Source organism: Nyctereutes procyonoides, unplaced genomic scaffold (genome assembly GCF_905146905.1).
Source record: "Nyctereutes procyonoides isolate TBG_1078 unplaced genomic scaffold, NYPRO_anot_genome, whole genome shotgun sequence".
NCBI classification, from domain to species: domain Eukaryota; kingdom Metazoa; phylum Chordata; class Mammalia; order Carnivora; family Canidae; genus Nyctereutes; species Nyctereutes procyonoides.
Genome location: NW_026575135.1, coordinates 53298311 through 53313493, shown reverse-complemented (window position 1 = coordinate 53313493; position 15183 = coordinate 53298311). Strand labels below are relative to the sequence as shown.

General features: G+C 36.5%; 1 protein-coding gene across 3 annotated transcripts in view; it reads right to left on the bottom strand.

Moving 5' to 3' along the window:
• The window catches only part of KIF3A (kinesin family member 3A), an 84914-nt gene that overhangs the window by 55479 nt on the left and 14252 nt on the right, over window positions 1–15183 (bottom strand). For all 3 annotated transcript variants that reach the window (XM_055302149.1, XM_055302148.1, XM_055302147.1), the window contains exons 3-5: window positions 14058–14202; window positions 13837–13921; window positions 3107–3212 (exon numbers count right to left, since the gene is read on the bottom strand). In XM_055302149.1, coding sequence (XP_055158124.1) covers window positions 3107–3212; window positions 13837–13921; window positions 14058–14202 — 336 coding nt within the window. The remainder of the gene's footprint in view (window positions 1–3106; window positions 3213–13836; window positions 13922–14057; window positions 14203–15183) is intronic.

The following is a 15183-nucleotide window of genomic DNA, read 5'->3' as shown; positions in this document are numbered from 1 at the left end:
TAAATGTCTGACTCTTGATTTTGGCTCAGGTCATGAGATCCAGCCCCATGTCAGGCTCAGAGCTGAGCACGAAGTCAGCTTGAGATTCTCCCTCTCCTCCTCCCCCTCCCCCTGCCTGCATGCTCTAAATAAATAAATAAAATCTTAAAAAAAAAATAGTCCTATTATGGACTACTCAAGAGCCCTTTAAAAACACAAAACAGATCTGTATGTATAACATGGGAAGATACCCATAACATATGAAAAAAAAGATATATAGTACAATCTTCTTTCTTCTATTAAACAAAAGCATCCAGTCAAAATATACTAAGTATTTGTGCAACTATAAATATTTTACATATTGTGTAAAGAAAAGGGTTTTTTGGGCAGCCCAGGTGGCACAGTGGTTTAGCGCCGCCTGCAGCCCGGAGTGTGATCCTGGAGACCTGGGATCAAGTCCCACGTCAGGCTCCCTGCATGGAGCCTGCTTCTCCCTCTGCCTGTGTCTCTGCCTCTCTCTCTCTCTCTCTCTCTCTCTCTCTGAATAAACAAATAAATAAATAAAATTTTTTAAAAAAAGTTTTTTTCAATAGGCATATATTAGTTTTTTTCTTAAATTGCCAAGTATTTGGAAAGCATTTTGCTAATTTTAGCCAACATCAAAATTATTCTACTATATATTTATGCAGAACTTCTCCATGCAAGCTTTGATTTTAGAAATTGAAAATTAGGGCAGCCCGGGTGGCTCAGCGGTTTGGCACCGCCTTCGGCGTGGGGTGTAATCCTGAAAGACCCAGGATCTAGTCCCACATCGAGATCCCTGCATGGAGCCGGCTTCTCCCTCTGCCTGTGTCTCTGTGTCTCTCTCTCTCTCTCTGTCATGAAAAAATTAAATCTTTTTTTTAAAAAAGAATAGCAGCTTTTACTGTCACATTTCCTTCTTCTATTTTCCCCTGAATAGTTATTTTACTCTATTGCAATTGCAGTATGATAAAATTAGTATTTTTACGTTAGAACTTTTCGACGTGGATGTTTGTACTAAATATCTAATTCTTAGACTCAATCTATTAATTAGGAGTATTTTCCTCTGCTATCTTAGGTCCTCAAAATCTTTGGTCTTCATTTCATTTTACTCCTCTTATTAGAATTGTTTAGTTTTCCTTGAATGAAGCTCACATACCAAATTAAATTAATTCTCAGTTGTTAATGGGAGGTTTTTTGTGGAGGCTTTTTGTTGTTCTATTTTCAATGAAAGGTTTTGATCACTACTGTGAAAGGAATCGAGTCAAAATTTTTTCTTATTGAGTAAGCAATACATGAACATATTCCTGGTATAAAAAAATATGAAAATACAGACATACAAAAACATGAAGTAAAAGCTCCACATACCCCTTTTCTCCTATCTCACTTCCCGTTACCGAAAGGTAATCACTATCAAATGTCCTTTCATTACATATTTAACACACACACACACACACACACACACACACACACACAGCCCAAATACATAGTTTAACAATTTGGACTTTTTCCACATCTCTAAACGGGGTGATGCAGTACATACTATTCTGTAATTTGTTTTCCTTTCACTTAACAATGTATCTTGAAAATCTTTCAGGTATCTACATGTATATTTAACTTTTTTTTTATAGCTTCATTACAGTCCAGAGTACTTCTGTACCACAATTCATAAAACCAATGTTTTACTGACACTTATTTAGACTGCATCAAACCTTTTGCTATCATCAATAATGTTCCAATAAGGCATCTTTTTATGTCTAAAGATATTTTTCTAGATATTTCTCAATATAGATACATCCATACATATCTAGAAATATATATATATATATACAAATTATATATATATATAGAAATTAGAAACACTGGGTGAAAAGAAATGCATTTAAAAAATTTCAACAGATACTGTTACAATGCCCCTGAACAAGGCTGGAGCACTTTCCACTCCCATCACCAGTCCCCATTTCTTCAGAACTGCACAAACCTGGATATCCCTCCATCCTAAATAATGGGTAAAATATCTCCTACTATTGTTTTAATACTCATTTCCCCAATTACTTGTCAAGGTGAACATGCTCTGTATTCCTGCTGCTATGTATTCATGTATATCTTTTGCTCATTTTTCTGTTAGAATTTAGTCTTTCTCTACTTGATTTATAAAAATGCAACTGATTTTTTAAATTTTTTAATTTCGTTGACTTTCCTAGATTTACAGGCTAATCAAAAAAGCTTTTTAAAAAATGTTTACTTTCTACATTCTTATTTTTTTACCTCTGACCTCTAATTGCTGCTAGCGACATCATTAGTATTAAGTCTGGGGCATCTTGGGTATTAAATAGTACTGCAACTTTCTATTTTTTAGACAAAACTTCAAACTATTATTAAAGAGAATGTCAATTTTGGTTTGCTTTTCTTGTCAACAAAAGGGAGGCAGTAAAGCACTCAGTTAATGATGTCTAATGGCTTAGGTTCAAACACTTACTCTCCACCTACTAAGTAGTACATAACCTTGCACAAGTTATTTAGACTAAGTCTTGGTTTCCTCAATCAAAACAGGAATTTAGTACAGTTCAGTTTGAGGATTTAAAAAAGATCATTCTTATAAAGAAAGGACTTAGCACAAGCACTTACCACACAGTTAGTGTTTGACAAACTTATTATTATAGCTAAAAAGAGACAGCTAGGGCAGCCCGGGTGGCTCAGCAGTTTGGCACCACCTTCGGCCCGGGGTGTGATCCTGGGGACCCGGGATCGAGTCCTGCATCGAGTTCCCTGCATGGAGCCTGCGTCTCCCTCTGCCTGTGTCTCTGCCTCTCTTTATCTCTCATGAATAAATAAAATCTTTTAAAAAATAAACTAATTAATTAAAAGAGACAGCTAACAATAGAGGAGTTTCATATATATAGCGCCATAACCAAGAAACAAAATTCTGGTCAGCACAGAAGGCAATCTGTGATCTCTTTCATTCATATATGTACTCTACACAGTAAATAATCAAAGAGAAAGGGCTATCAAGAAACTTAAAAATCCAGTCTCTGTGGGGCCAGTTTTGCTTCTAAAAGCCTACTCTACACATAAATGTTCAATCACAATTATTTACTACACTTACGATTTTTGTGGCCTAGTGTCATAATTCTATCCATATCATCAGCATTATTTACCACGTAAGCCGATAAATCTTTGATATAAACTCCCACATCAGGTCTTTCTTTAACCTAAAAAAGAAAAAAGAAAAAAACTGACCCAAAGATCTTATACACATACCATAATTCCTCCAGCTACTTATCAAACATCTACTGTGTGTTGAACACCCTACAGTGATGGACAAAGTAGACATAGTCTCTACACTTGCACAGGTGACAATCTATGGCAAGAACATAGAAATGAATACAAGTTATTTCAATTGGGATAATGTCATGAAGAAAGAAACCACAGGACGGTATGAGAACACAGTATAAAGGAACTAAGCTAGTAAAGCAGGGACATACAGTTTCCCCAAGATGATGTTTAAGCTAAGACCTCTTGCTGAAATAAGAGGTAGCCAAACTGGATTGGGGTAGCAGGAAAAGAGCAGGTTTGAGGATCCTGAAATGGGCCAACACTAGGCACTTAGAAAAAGTAAAAAAAAAAAAAACCAAAACACCAAAACAAAACACCAAAAAAAAAAAAAAAAAAAAAACACCAAAAAGCCAGGCTGGAAACAGTGGGAAGTATGGGAGAAACAGGTGGGATATCTGGCTACCGAGGCAGTCAGAGATAAGACTAAGCATAGTTATTGGTCTTTATCTTAACAGCAACTTGAAGACACTGGAGGATTTCAAACAAATGAGTGAAATAATCAGATCTATATAACATCTATGTAAAACCGTTACCTTTCTGTGAGTAAAACTTATTTACTAAATATGAAGGATATATTTAGGATAGGTTTACCTAAAATACAGTGTTAGAAATGTAAAATTCACTTTGTAAGACCCTAGAAATCACCTCCAAAATCAACAAAATACAGGTATACTCAGAGCTACTGCGGGTTGAGTTGCAGATCACCATAACAAGGCAAATACTCAAATACACCAAGTCAAATAAATTTCTTGGTTTCCCAATGTATATAAAATTATTTATATTATACTATAATCTTTTAAGTGTGTAATAGCATTGTCTAAAAAACAATAACATATACCTTAATCAAGAAATATTTTATTGCTAAAATGCTAACCATCATCTGAGCTTTCAGCCAGTTGATATCTTTTTGCTGGTAGAGGGTCCTGTCTCAAAGCTGATGGCTGCTGACTGGTCAGGGTTGGGGGATGCTGAAGGCTGGGGTGGTTGTGGCAGTTTCCTAAAATAAGACAACAAAGTTTGCTGCAGTGATTGACTCTTCCTTTCAAGAATGATTTCTCCGTAGAACAGCGATGCTGTTTGATAGTATTTTGCCCACAGCTGAACTCTTTTTCAAAATTGGAGCCAATCCTCTCAAAACCCTGCCACTGCTCTATCAACAAAGTTTATGAGCTATTCTAAATCCTTTGTTGCCATTTCAACAGTCTTCACAGCATCTTCACTAGGTGTAGATTCTGTCTCAAAAATATATTTTGTGCATCCACAAGGAGTAACTCCTCATCCATTGGTTTTTGGGGTTTTTTTTGGTTTTGTTTTTATCCATTGGGTTTTATCATGAGATTGTAGCAGTTCAGCCACATCCTTAGGATCCACCTTCTAATACTAGTTCTCTTGCTGTTTCTACCACATCTGCAGCAGCTTCCTCCACTCAAGTCTTGAGCCCCTCCAAGTCATTCATGAGGGTTGGAATTAACTTCTTCCAAACTGTTGTTAATGCTGATATTTTGATCTCTTCTCATGAATCATGAATGTTCTTAATGGCATCTAGAAGGATGAATCCTTTCCAGAAGATTTTCAATTGACTTTGCCCAGATCCCTTAGAGGAATAACTCTCTATGGCAGCTTAGGAAATATAATTCTTCAATAACAAGACCTGATCCAGGGACTGCAGAATGGTTGTTGTGTTAGCAGGCATGAAAAAAACACTCACCTCACTATACAACTTCATCAGGGCTTTTAGGTGACCAGAGGCACTGTCAACAAGCAGTATTGTTTTGAAAGAATTTTTTTTTGTTCCTGAGGAGGTCTCAAGAGTAGACTTAAAATATTCAGTGAACCATGTTGTGCACAGATGTGCTGTCACCCAGGCCTTGCTGGCCATTTATAGATGAAAGACAAAATATATTTAGCATGATTCTTAAGGACCTAGGAGTTTTAAGAGTACTAAATGAGCACTGGTTTCAACTTAGAGTCACCAGTTGCATTATTCCGTACCAAGAGAGTCAGTGTGTCCTTTGAAGCTTTGAAGCCAATGACTTCACTTCTCTAGCTATGAAAGTCCTAGACAGCATCTTCCTCCAACAGAAAGCTATGTCATCAACATTGAAAATCTGTTTAAAGTAGCCTCCTTCATGAATTATCTTAGCTAGATCTCCTGGATAACTTGCTACAGCTCCTACATAAGCACATGTTACTTCATATTGTACTTTCATGTTATAGAGATGGGTTCCTTAAACTTCATGAATCAACCTCTGCTAGCTTCAGACTTTTCTTCCACAGACTCCTCATTTCTCTTGGTCTTCACAGAATTGAAGAGGGTTAGGGTCTCACCCTGGATTAGGCTTTAGCTTAAGAGAAAGTTGTGGCTACTATGATCTTTTGTCCAAACCACTAAAACTTTCTCTACATCAGCAATAAGTCTGTTTGCTTCCTTATCATTTGTATGTTCACTAGAATAGCACTTTTTATCTCCTTTAGGAACTTTTCTTTTACAGTCAAAAGTTGCTATTTGGTGCTGGAGACCTAACTTTCAGCCTATCTTCGCTTTCAACATGCCTTCCTCAATAAAGCTTAATCATTTCTAGAAGCTTAATCATTTTTTATTTAAAGAGACATGCAACTCTACCTTTCACTTGAACACTTAAAAGCCACACTATAGGGTTACGTGGCCTAATTTCAGTATTGCTGTATGTCAAGGAATAGAGTCCCAAAGAGAGGAAGAGAAATGGGGAAAGGCCAATCGGTGAAGCAGTCAGAACACACGTAACATTTATTAAGTTTGCTGTTTTATCTGAGGATGGTTTGTGGCACACCAAAAACAATTAAAATGGTAACATCAAAGATCACTGATCAGAGATCACCATAACCAATATTAATAGTAGTGAGAAAGTCTGAAATACTCCAATAATTACCAAAATACAACACAGAGACATGAAATGAGCAACTGCTGTTTGAAAAATGGTGCCAAGTTGTTTGACACAGGGTAAAAAATACAGTTACTGGAAAGCATTATAAAGGGACGGCCCGATTAAGCAAGGTATGCTTGTAAAGTGAAGCTGAGGCCGAGGTCTGTAGCGGCCAGTGGGGAGAACCATTCCACAAATAGTAGGACCTCATAGACAAAGATGACAAACACAAGTTTAAAAAACAATCCCAGACACAAACATCACAAGGGCAGACACTCCAAGTTTCAGGTGCCGACATCTAGTTGGAGGTTTGGGAATTTTTTGGTCGCTTTTTTATAACAATCTTTAAGGTATATTTATACATAAGGAAAAACTTCTCTTCTTCTGTCATGGGATATAAATATGCCCTAATTTATTAGTAGTAAAGGAGTATGCGGGATCCCTGGGTGGCGCAGCGGTTTGGCGCCTGCCTTTGACCCAGGGCGCGATCCTGGAGACCCAGGATCGAATCCCACATCGGGCTCCCGGTGCATGGAGCCTGCTTCTCCCTCTGCCTATGTCTCTGCCTCTCTCTCTCTCTCTGTGTGTGACTATCATAAATAAATAAAAATTTTTAAAAAAAGGAGTATGCTGGTCTCTATAAACCAGGGGGTGTCAAAATGTGCTCGAGAGCCCCAGAGAGTTCATGGGGGCCTGGAGGGGGCTACTATAGAGTTGGGGTTCCTAGGGCCCAGACAAATTCTGAAGAGAGCTTTACTTTTGTGTGTTTTGCACACTGTGCTCCCATGTAAGGTCTGGTTTGATGAATATATTTAAATGCTTTAAACATTTTAAATGTGTGAAAATTACTGGTGTATATCAATGTCTCTCATTAAACGTATAGTAAAAAAACAATGTGTGTATTTCTAATCTGCCAAACCCATATTTCTGAAAAATATAAAAATCATGCACCTGATGTTACAGCAATGTCAAATTGCTATAAGTTTTTAAACATTTACTCTCACTTTCTGCACTGAAGTCACTGCAGACCAGAAACACACTTCCAACTGACATTAGTTTGCAAAATCTAAGGTCATTTCCAATCAAATATGACATTAATTCAAAATTCAATTAGTAAGTATAAATAAACTGTTTAGATATGAAAGGTGAAGAAATTGGGATGCCTGGGTGGCTCAGCAGTTGAGCATCTGCCTACAACTCAGGGCATGATCCCAGAGTCCGGGATCAAGTCCAACATCAGGCTCTCCACAGGCAGCCTGCTTCTCCCTCTGCCTATGTCTCTGCCTCTCTGTGTGTGTCTCTCATGAAAGAGAGAGAGAGAGAGAGAGAGAGAGAGAGAGAGAGAGAAAAGAAAGAAAGAAAGAAAGAAAGAAAGAAAGAAAGAAAGAAAGAAAGAAAGAAAGAAAGAAAGAAAGAAAGAAAGAAGAAAGAAGAAAAGAATCAAATGTGATTCTAAATTTATGAAAGTTTTTTTAACTGGGTAATGCTATAGAATAATTATCATAAAAGCATAGAAATTTAACTTCTATAACAAATACAGTTTGTAACAGAACAACAGATCTCAAAGGAGCAGTTACTCCCAACCTAGAATGTTTCAGAAATTTGTAGGGGGAGTTTCTGGTTCATTTGAGGACACCATTAGCATTCATAGCCAGGAGCAATGGATACTAAACATCCTGAAATAGGTAGGATGGTCTATCAATGAAGAATTGTCTCACACAATGTCAAATGTCCTAGCATATATGCATGTGGGTGAAAAAAATTATTTATGATTACCTGAGTCTAAACTCTGATTTTATTTTATTTATAAAGACATGGGCAGCCCCAGTGGCTCAGTGGTTTAGCACTGCCTTCAGTCCAGGGCAGGATCCTGGAGACCCAGGATCAAGTCCCACATCGGGCTCCCTGCATGGAGCCTGCTTTTCCCTCTGCCTGTGGTCTCTGCCTCTCTCTCTCTCTGTATCTCTCATGAATGAATAAATAAAAATCTTAAAAAAAAAAAAAAGACAAAGTGCTTTTCCATGCTAATATAGGAATAGGAATACAGAAAACTGAGGAAAGAACTACTACTTAATTTTCTTGAGAACTCTATCAAGAGCTTGTCACTATTTTAAAAGACGATTTAATTGACAAGAACACCACTCAAGGGATCCCTGGGTGGCGCAGCGGTTTAGCGCCTGCCTTTGGCCCAGGGCACGATCCTGGAGACCCGGGATCAAATCCCACATCGGGCTCCCAGTGCATGGAGCCTGCTTCTCCCTCTGCCTATGTCTCTGCCTCTCTCTCTCTCTCTGTGACTATCATAAATAAATAAAAATTTTAAAAAAAGAACACCACTCAAGAGATTGAGATCACCAATATAACAGATCTATAACCATCTGCATATATAGCTGTTGCATTCATAATGATTACTTATGCCTCTGACTACTTGGTTATGTCAATGAGTATGGTTACATCTAAGCACTTATATAATGAAATAATAGCATTTTATTTTTTCACTACTTTATTCTTGTTTATAGTACAATTGGCCAGTATACTGATAACCTAAAAATTATTTGTGTAGGTACATTTTATTTTCTATGAATTTTGTTTCAGGATAGTCAAAGGGACATTACAAAATATGTTATAAAAAAGGGGCACTGGGTTTAATAGAGTTGAGAATCACTGACAAAAATGTTCCTGAGAATAAATCTAATCTGTAATTACTGGTACAAGGGAAAATGTTCTTTCTAAATGATTTTTATTCTAAAAAAATAATAATAATAAAAATAAATGATTTTTATTCTAATAATTTCTGCAATGAGAAACTTAAAAGGTATCCATCAAAAATGACGTCAAAGGGGATCCCTGGGTGGCGCAGCGGTTTGGCGCCTGCCTTTGGCCCAGGGCGCGATCCTGGAGACCCGGGATCAAATCCCACGTCGGGCTCCCGGTGCATGGAGCCTGCTTCTCCCTCTGCCTATGTCTCTGCCTCTCTCTCTCTGTGTGACTATCATAAATAAATAAAAATTTAAAAAAAAAATGACGTCAAAGATGACAACTAGCAAAAAAGAAACATGATATTTCCTATGTATGCATCATCATTACAGAATAAACCTTAAGGTCCAACAAACAATACCTAAGCCTGTAATACTATGTTCCAAAAGCCCAGTTTATATAGTAAACTTAAAAAGAAAAAGGCTAGGGGAACCTGGATACCTCAGTCAGTTAAGCATTCGACTCTTGATTTTGGCTCAGGTCATGATCTCAGGGGTCTTGAGATTGAGCCCCGTGTTGGGCTCTGCCCTGGGCATGGAGCATGCTTGAGATTCTCTTTCCCTCTCTCACCCTCTCCCCTTTTTTCTTTCCTCTGGGGCAAGGGGGGAGGGAAGGCTAACATTTATTTAATACTTTTTTATGTATCAAGCCTTGATTTAAACACTTTGTATTAATTTGTTAATGTTGGCAATAATCCTACGAAGTAGATACTGTTATCAGTTCCATTTGCATGTGGCAAAACTAAGGCTCATATAGGTTAGGTAACTTGCTCAATATATCACAGCCAGAATGGTAAGACTCCAAAAACACCCCTGTAATTCTAGGTGAATCTGTTATATGACTGTGAGCAAGTCAGAAACCTCTCTGTGCTTTGGTTTTCACATCAACAAAACTGAACTGCTAGGAAGAGTAAATGAAATTAACTATGTACTACTATCACAATTTACTGTACTGAATGCCTACTCCTGCATTGTAAGAGCTTAGTAATAGTAGTCACTGTTATTCTACATGTATTCTACACCACTCTATGATGACGGTTACTGCTATTCTATATTCTATTCAACTACCATATGCACATTATTCTTTAATTATTTTACTTACAATGGAATTCTAAACAAAATTCCAGTATTAATATTTTAAATGCTCTTTTTGTCTGTCTCATATCTTAAAATATTTGGCAATATTTACCAATTCTTTATCACCTGACCCAGCAATCTAGCTTCAGGAACTTAAACTCAGATATGCCTGCACATGTATGAAATCACATACATACAACACTACTTACTACAGAATTGTCTGTAAAAACGAAAGATCAGAAACACCCCAAGTGTTCATCAAGAGAGGACTGGCCAAATGCATTTTAATTACATCCATACAATGGATAGTATATGGACATCATTTTCAAAAGGCAAACAGAGGGGCACCTGGGTGACTCAGTCCTTTAAGCATCTGCCATGGGCTCAGGTCATGATCTCAGGGTTCTGGGGTCAAGCCCACATGAGGCCCCCTGCTTGGCAGGGAGTCTGCTTCTTTCTCTGTCCCTCTCCCCACTCATGCTTGCTGTCATGCATGCACCTCCATGCTTGCTCTCTGAAATAAATAGAATCTTTTAAAAAGAATAAATAAAAGGACAATAGAAAAAACAAGAATGAGGAGGCTTTCTCTCTGTACTGATATGCAAAGATTGCCACAATCCACATTCAGTCAAAAAAGCAACACGAATTGGGGGAAAAAAAACAGTCTTTTCAAAATGGTGCTGTGACAACTGAATATCCACATGAGCAATAATGAAATTGGTCCTCTACCTCAACCACATTAAGAAAAAAAAAGAAAAAAGAAAAACTCAGAATGGATCAAAGATCTAAATGTAAAAGCTACAAGTATAAAACTCTTAGAATAAAACAAAAGCATAAATCTTCATGACCTTGGATGAAACAATGGTTTCTTAGATACAACACCAAGCGCACAAGCAACAAAACTAAATACAGATAAATCGGACATGATCAAAATTTAAACATTTTGTGTTTCAAAGAAAACAATCAAAAAAGTGAAAAAGACAATCCGTAAATGCAGAAAAAAGTGTGTAAATCATATACTTGCTAAGGGACTTCCATCTAGAATATAAAAGAAGTATTAACAACTCAGTAACAAAAAGACAACCCAATTAAAAACAGGCAATGGATCTGAACAGACATTTCTCTAAAGAAGGTATTCAAATGGCTAACAAGCATGGGAAAAGATGTTCAACATCATTAGCCACCACAGAAATTGAAATCAAACCCACAAATACCACTTGACACCCACTAAAATGGCTAACTAGAAGAGGAAGAGTAACAAGCACTGACAAGTATGTGGAGAAACTAGAAACCTCATTCACTAGCAACAAGAATATAAAATGGTATAACTGCTATGGAAAACAGTCTGGCAGTTCCTCAGATGCTTAAGTATACAGTTATCCAGCAATTACATTCAGTAGGGTGTACTCACTAGAACCAAAAACATATTCACACAAAAACTTGTAAAAGTCTAAGTCCATAACAGTCTTATTCTTAACAGACAAAAAAAAAAAAAAGATGAAACTATCCAAATGTTCAACTGATGGAATCAATAAAATGCATTATGTCCACACAATGGACTGCTATTCAGCAATAACAAAAAAAAATTAAGTACTAACACATGCTACAACATGGATGAGCCATGAAAAATTATTCTAAATGAAAGAAGCTAGTCATCAAAGACCACATATTATTCCTTTATATTATGTATCCAAAATAGGCAAATCTATAGAGACAAAAAGTAAGCTAGTAGTTCCCTGGGACTGGGTTGGGAGCGATATCCAAGGAGCACCGTGTTTTTTTCTAGGGTAAGAAAAATGTTCCAAATTTGATTATGGTGATAGATGTACAATTCTATGAATATATCAAAAACCACTGAATAGTACATTTTAAGTGAGTAAATTGTATGGAATGTGAATATTTCAATAAAACTGTTTTTATTTTTTATTTTTTTAAAGATTTATTTATTCATGAGACACACAGAGAGAGAGAGGGAGAGGCACAGGCAGAGGGGAGAAGCAGGCTCCCTGCAGGAGCCCAATGTTGGACTTGATCCCAGAACTCCAGGAACACGCCCTGAGCCAAATGCAGACACTCAACCTCTGAGTCACCCAGGTGTCCCAATAAAGTTATTTCTTAAATAAAGAAATGAAGTCCATCAATGAATCTTGAGAACATTGTATTAAATGGAACAAGACACAGAAGATCACATTTTATATGATTCCATTTATGTGAAATATCTAGAATAGCCAAATCCATCGGGACAGAAATTAAGTTCTGATTACCAGGAGGTGGGGAGAAGCAGGAATGGGGAGTGACTCCTAATGGACATAGGACCTCTTCTGGGGGTAAGGACAATGTTCCAGAATTAGATAATGATGGCTGTATCATTTTGTGAATATATTAAGAGCTGCTAAATTGTATACTGTAAAAGGGTGAATATTATTAGCCTCTGTGGATTACATCTCTATTTTAAAAAACAATATAAATCAGCTAAGTTTGTAAGTAAACATAATGTATTTTGTAATTTTGTAATTCTCTAATATTTATTACGCATGTAATTTCACATTTCCCTTTTCTGACATGCAGGATAAAAGTAGTCTTTCCTGCCAATCTATTACCCCAAAGTGTACAAACTAAAATTTCTCAATCAAAAATTTTAGTTTTTCCTTTAGGTAAAAGAAAGATTGAAAACTGCTAGTGTTTTTTACTACATTCATGAGTGGTCTTAGTATCTTTAACACCTTAAAAATTTCTGACTTAAAATAAATTCTGGAGTATTCTTGGCCTTCAAACCAGGAAATGAAAACATGCATTCACATAAAAAAATCTGTGTGCAAATGTTCATAGATGCTTTGTTCATAATAGCCAAAAACTATAAACTGCCTAGATGTCCTTCAACAGGTGAATGGTTAAACTTTACACGTATACACCATGCAATGCCACTCAGCAATAAAAAGTAATGAACTCTCAATACATGCAACAACTTGGATAAATCTCAGGAGGGTTATGCCAAATGAAAAAAGGCCAATCCCAAAAGTTACATACTGTATAGTTCTAGTTACATAACATTTTTGAGAACAAATAAAACAAAATTTGAGAATTGGAAAGCAAATTAGTGATTGTCAGTAGTTAGGGATGGCTACAGAGGAATGTAGTCAGGAGAGAGGTGGATATGGTCATAAAAGGGCAATAGGAGGCATCTCTGTGATTCAACTGTTTAGTACCTTAATGTAGTTGCGGATATATCAACCTAAACACAAAGAGTAAAAGAAAAACCAGGGCACTGTGAGTAAAATCTGTAGATTGTATCAACAACAGTATCATGATCATGATACTCTACTACAGCTCTGTAAAGTGTTAACCACTGGGCAAAGCTACGTAAAAGGTACATCTATGTAAAGGGTAATCTCTCCATATTCTTTCATACTGTCACATGTGACTCTACACTTACCTGGATAAGAATTTTAATTAAAAAAAAAGTGCAGATCATTGTATACCTACTTATGGAGTAGAAGTAAAATTATATTTGTTAATATATACATAGAGGAACAGTGAGGGATACTGAAAATGGTTATCTTAGGGTGGGGAGAAGTGGGGCACAGGATTAGGAACAACTTTTCAATGCATTAATTTTCATAATATTTTATATTTTGAATCATGATCATATACTACACAAGGTCAAAAGATAAGTAAAATATTAAAAATAACTTTTGTAGAAAAAGAATCTTAATATAGTAACAGTCTACTACTTTAGAAAATACTTCAATTTCAGTTATCCTTACCTCTAACCTCTGTGTCTGATCCTTGCCCAAAAGGTCACGGACTTCCTCATTATATATTTCCAAATATGACACTCGAACCAAAAATCTATAAATAAAACATCATTTTAAAAAGCAGAGAAATATTTATGAGAGCTATTTTCAAATGTATTTACAAGTTTTATACATATATGCCTTCTTTGTGCTTGTACTTCTCAATCTATTAGAAAATAATTCTTTTTTACCTTGTATCACCCTCTGCTTTAGCAATGTGACCAAATATGTGAGCAAATGAATTTGGAATAATTCCTCTAAGTTCAGGAACTGCTCGAACACCTTCCATGGTAAAAGTTTTGCCTGTTCCAGTTTGTCCGTATGCAAAAATAGTCCCTGAAAATTAAGAGAATCAGTTACTTTTTAGAGTCTAATGCTACAGAACAATAGTTCTTAAAAGTTATTCCTTTGAGACACTGTGATGTGATTTCTTCCCTCGATTTAAAACTTATTCAAGTACAAATTTCACTTTTATTATCGACAATGACAATACATACTCTTTGCCATATGAGCCAAGCGCTGTTATAGTTCTAGAGTCAATGAGATATTGACCATTAATTAAAAGCATCCCGCAAGGCCTAAATGCAAAATTTTACACTATGGCTAATTATAAGAAATTGACTGTAATGCATATGTTAATTACTGAATGTGGACATTAAATTAGAGAAGGTAGTATAACTGCAGCAAGGAAAAAACAAATCACAGCAAGGAAATAATACAGGTTCTAGAACGGAAAGACCTCAGTGTGAATCCACACATCTGCTACTTTTCAGTCACCTGAGCTTAGACAAGAATCGACCCAGAGATTGTCTCCTCAGTGGTAAAATGAGGACAAGAATAACTACCTGACATAAACAGTAAGAACAAATAAAACAATTTACCCCACTTGATCAGCATGATGCCTAGTCATGTACAAGTAAACGGCAGGGTTTTTTCTTAATCCTGAAATAAGTTCCTTTTAAAAATATGTATTTTTTTAAAGATTTTATTTATTTATTCATGAGAGACACAGAGAGAGAGAGGCAGAGACATAGGCAGAGGGAGAAGTGGGCTCCATGCAGGGAGCCCAAAGTGGGACTCGATCCCGGCACTCAGAGCTCCAAAGGTAGACACTCAACCACTGAGCCACCCAGGCATCCCTAAAAATATGTATTTTTTAGGTAAAAGTTGTAAGAAATGGAGGAGTTTGAAAATGTGACAATTATTACTGGTAATTGTAGATACAACTTAAACTTTCCAAATACCTAAATTCATTCAACAACTACGTAGCACACACTTGAGCATGGCATTATGCTAGGCACTGGGGACAGAGTGACA